The 1,672-nt window shown below is 37.7% G+C and overlaps 1 protein-coding gene across 4 annotated transcripts in view; it reads right to left on the bottom strand.

The window, feature by feature from the left end:
- Positions 1–1,672, bottom strand: part of Dcbld2 (discoidin, CUB and LCCL domain containing 2) — a 61,863-nt gene that overhangs the window by 46,567 nt on the left and 13,624 nt on the right. For all 4 annotated transcript variants that reach the window (XR_003835114.1, XM_021185350.1, XM_021185351.2 and 1 more), the window contains exon 2: positions 548–775. Coding sequence is in view for 3 of the 4 variants with exons in the window: in XM_021185350.1 (XP_021041009.1) it covers positions 548–775 (228 nt within the window). In the remaining variant the exon portion in view is untranslated. The remainder of the gene's footprint in view (positions 1–547; positions 776–1,672) is intronic.

Genomic DNA, 1,672 nt, shown 5'->3' with positions numbered 1-1,672 from the left:
TCATTCTGTTCTTTGCACCTAATCTGCAACCACACATTGTTCCAGGCTCTTCACACACACACACACACACACACACACACACACACACACACACACATGCATAACTGAGAAAACAGTGGTCAGGTGATCCCAACAGATCACAGCAGGCTAATGGCAGATTTAGGCTTTAATTCAGAATAGTTTGGATTCCAAACCCATGATCAGTGTGCTACACTGTGTCCTGACCATGCATCACTTATATCCGAATCCTCTGACTATAAATAAAACGATCAAAGGGACCATAAAATCTACCTTCTTAGAAGCGGTACAGTGGCATCCTGCATGAAAGTAACCAAGTGTGTCTTACACGAGGGTACCATGTGCATCTTGTACTAGGGTAACCATGTGCTAATAAGACTAGCATCCCGTCTTCACAAAAGAAGATACAATTTGAGATGTCTACATTGTCTACAATGTTTTATGTGCCAGTTAGTTAGTATTAAGTAACAAAAACTGCTTCAGTTTTAAAACTTAAGGAAACAATAGATAATATGCATTAATGCCTTACCGATTTCCGTTCTGCTGACTCCAATTCCATTAAAGATTTTCAGGTAATTAAGGTGACAATAATCAGAATCTTCAATGTCAAAGTCACCGAATTTGATGCGAATCCTTTCTCCCGTCCTGACTCGAATCTCCCATTCACACACAGTGCTGTTAGGATAGGTATGTGGGTAGTTGATGGATGTAAGGGTTCCACTCTCAGGGCCTAGTACAGTGTGTCCACATCCATCACCTAAAAATACAAAAACAAAACTCCAAATGGATGGTTCTCCCTCCTCAAGCTTGCATGTAATCAGTGTCAATACACAGACCTAGCACATATTTACAGAGGCAGTTCTTCCTTTTCAAAGAACACAGCAGACAACACGGTTCTTAGCACATCTACTCAAGATGGAGAGAAGGAGCCAAGAGAAGGCAAGTCAAAATCAACAATGATGAACACAATTCAAAGTACTATAATTTAGTACTAAAGTTCAAAGGACTTTCCATGTGAACATACAGTTATGCAGTACTTAAAGACATACCATAATAAATCCTATTGTTAAGAGACTATCACCATGTATTTACAGTAACCACTCAAAGTAAACATAATGTGACCAGCTGCTAAAGTCTCTATGAGCAGGGGCAGGATTTTGAGAAAACACTAACACATGGCAAGATGTCCTAGACAATTGGCCATCTTCAGACAAGGAACTACAGCTAGATTTGGTGAAGTTTCATTCGATATTCCATTGAAATTGGGCTGTGTGACTTCTCCTCCCAAATTTGTCTCTCATAATAAAAAGGAAGAGACACAAAGTCAATGGCTGACTGCAGAAATGACTTTAATATCTTAACAGCAGGATAACTTTGTTTCAGAAATTTCTTCAGCAACTGAATATCAAGTTTTAGTAACAGCATATTGTTTGCATCTTAACTTTCTCACAGATGATTTTTAACTGAGTATAGAAGTCATTAACAAAATGTACAAAGATTCAGCTGTTGCTCCCAAAGTAATGTTCAACATTCAGTAACAACGAGATTCAGTGAGTCTCTTTTTAATAGGATGATAAATACATCCCTTTTTTTTGAGAATTAATTTTTTTTAATTAGGTATTTTCCTCATTTACATTTCCAATGCTATCCAAAA

Source organism: Mus caroli, chromosome 16, assembly GCF_900094665.2.
Source record: "Mus caroli chromosome 16, CAROLI_EIJ_v1.1, whole genome shotgun sequence".
Taxonomy (NCBI): Eukaryota; Metazoa; Chordata; class Mammalia; order Rodentia; family Muridae; genus Mus; species Mus caroli.
This window is presented reverse-complemented; position numbering and strand designations above follow the sequence as displayed.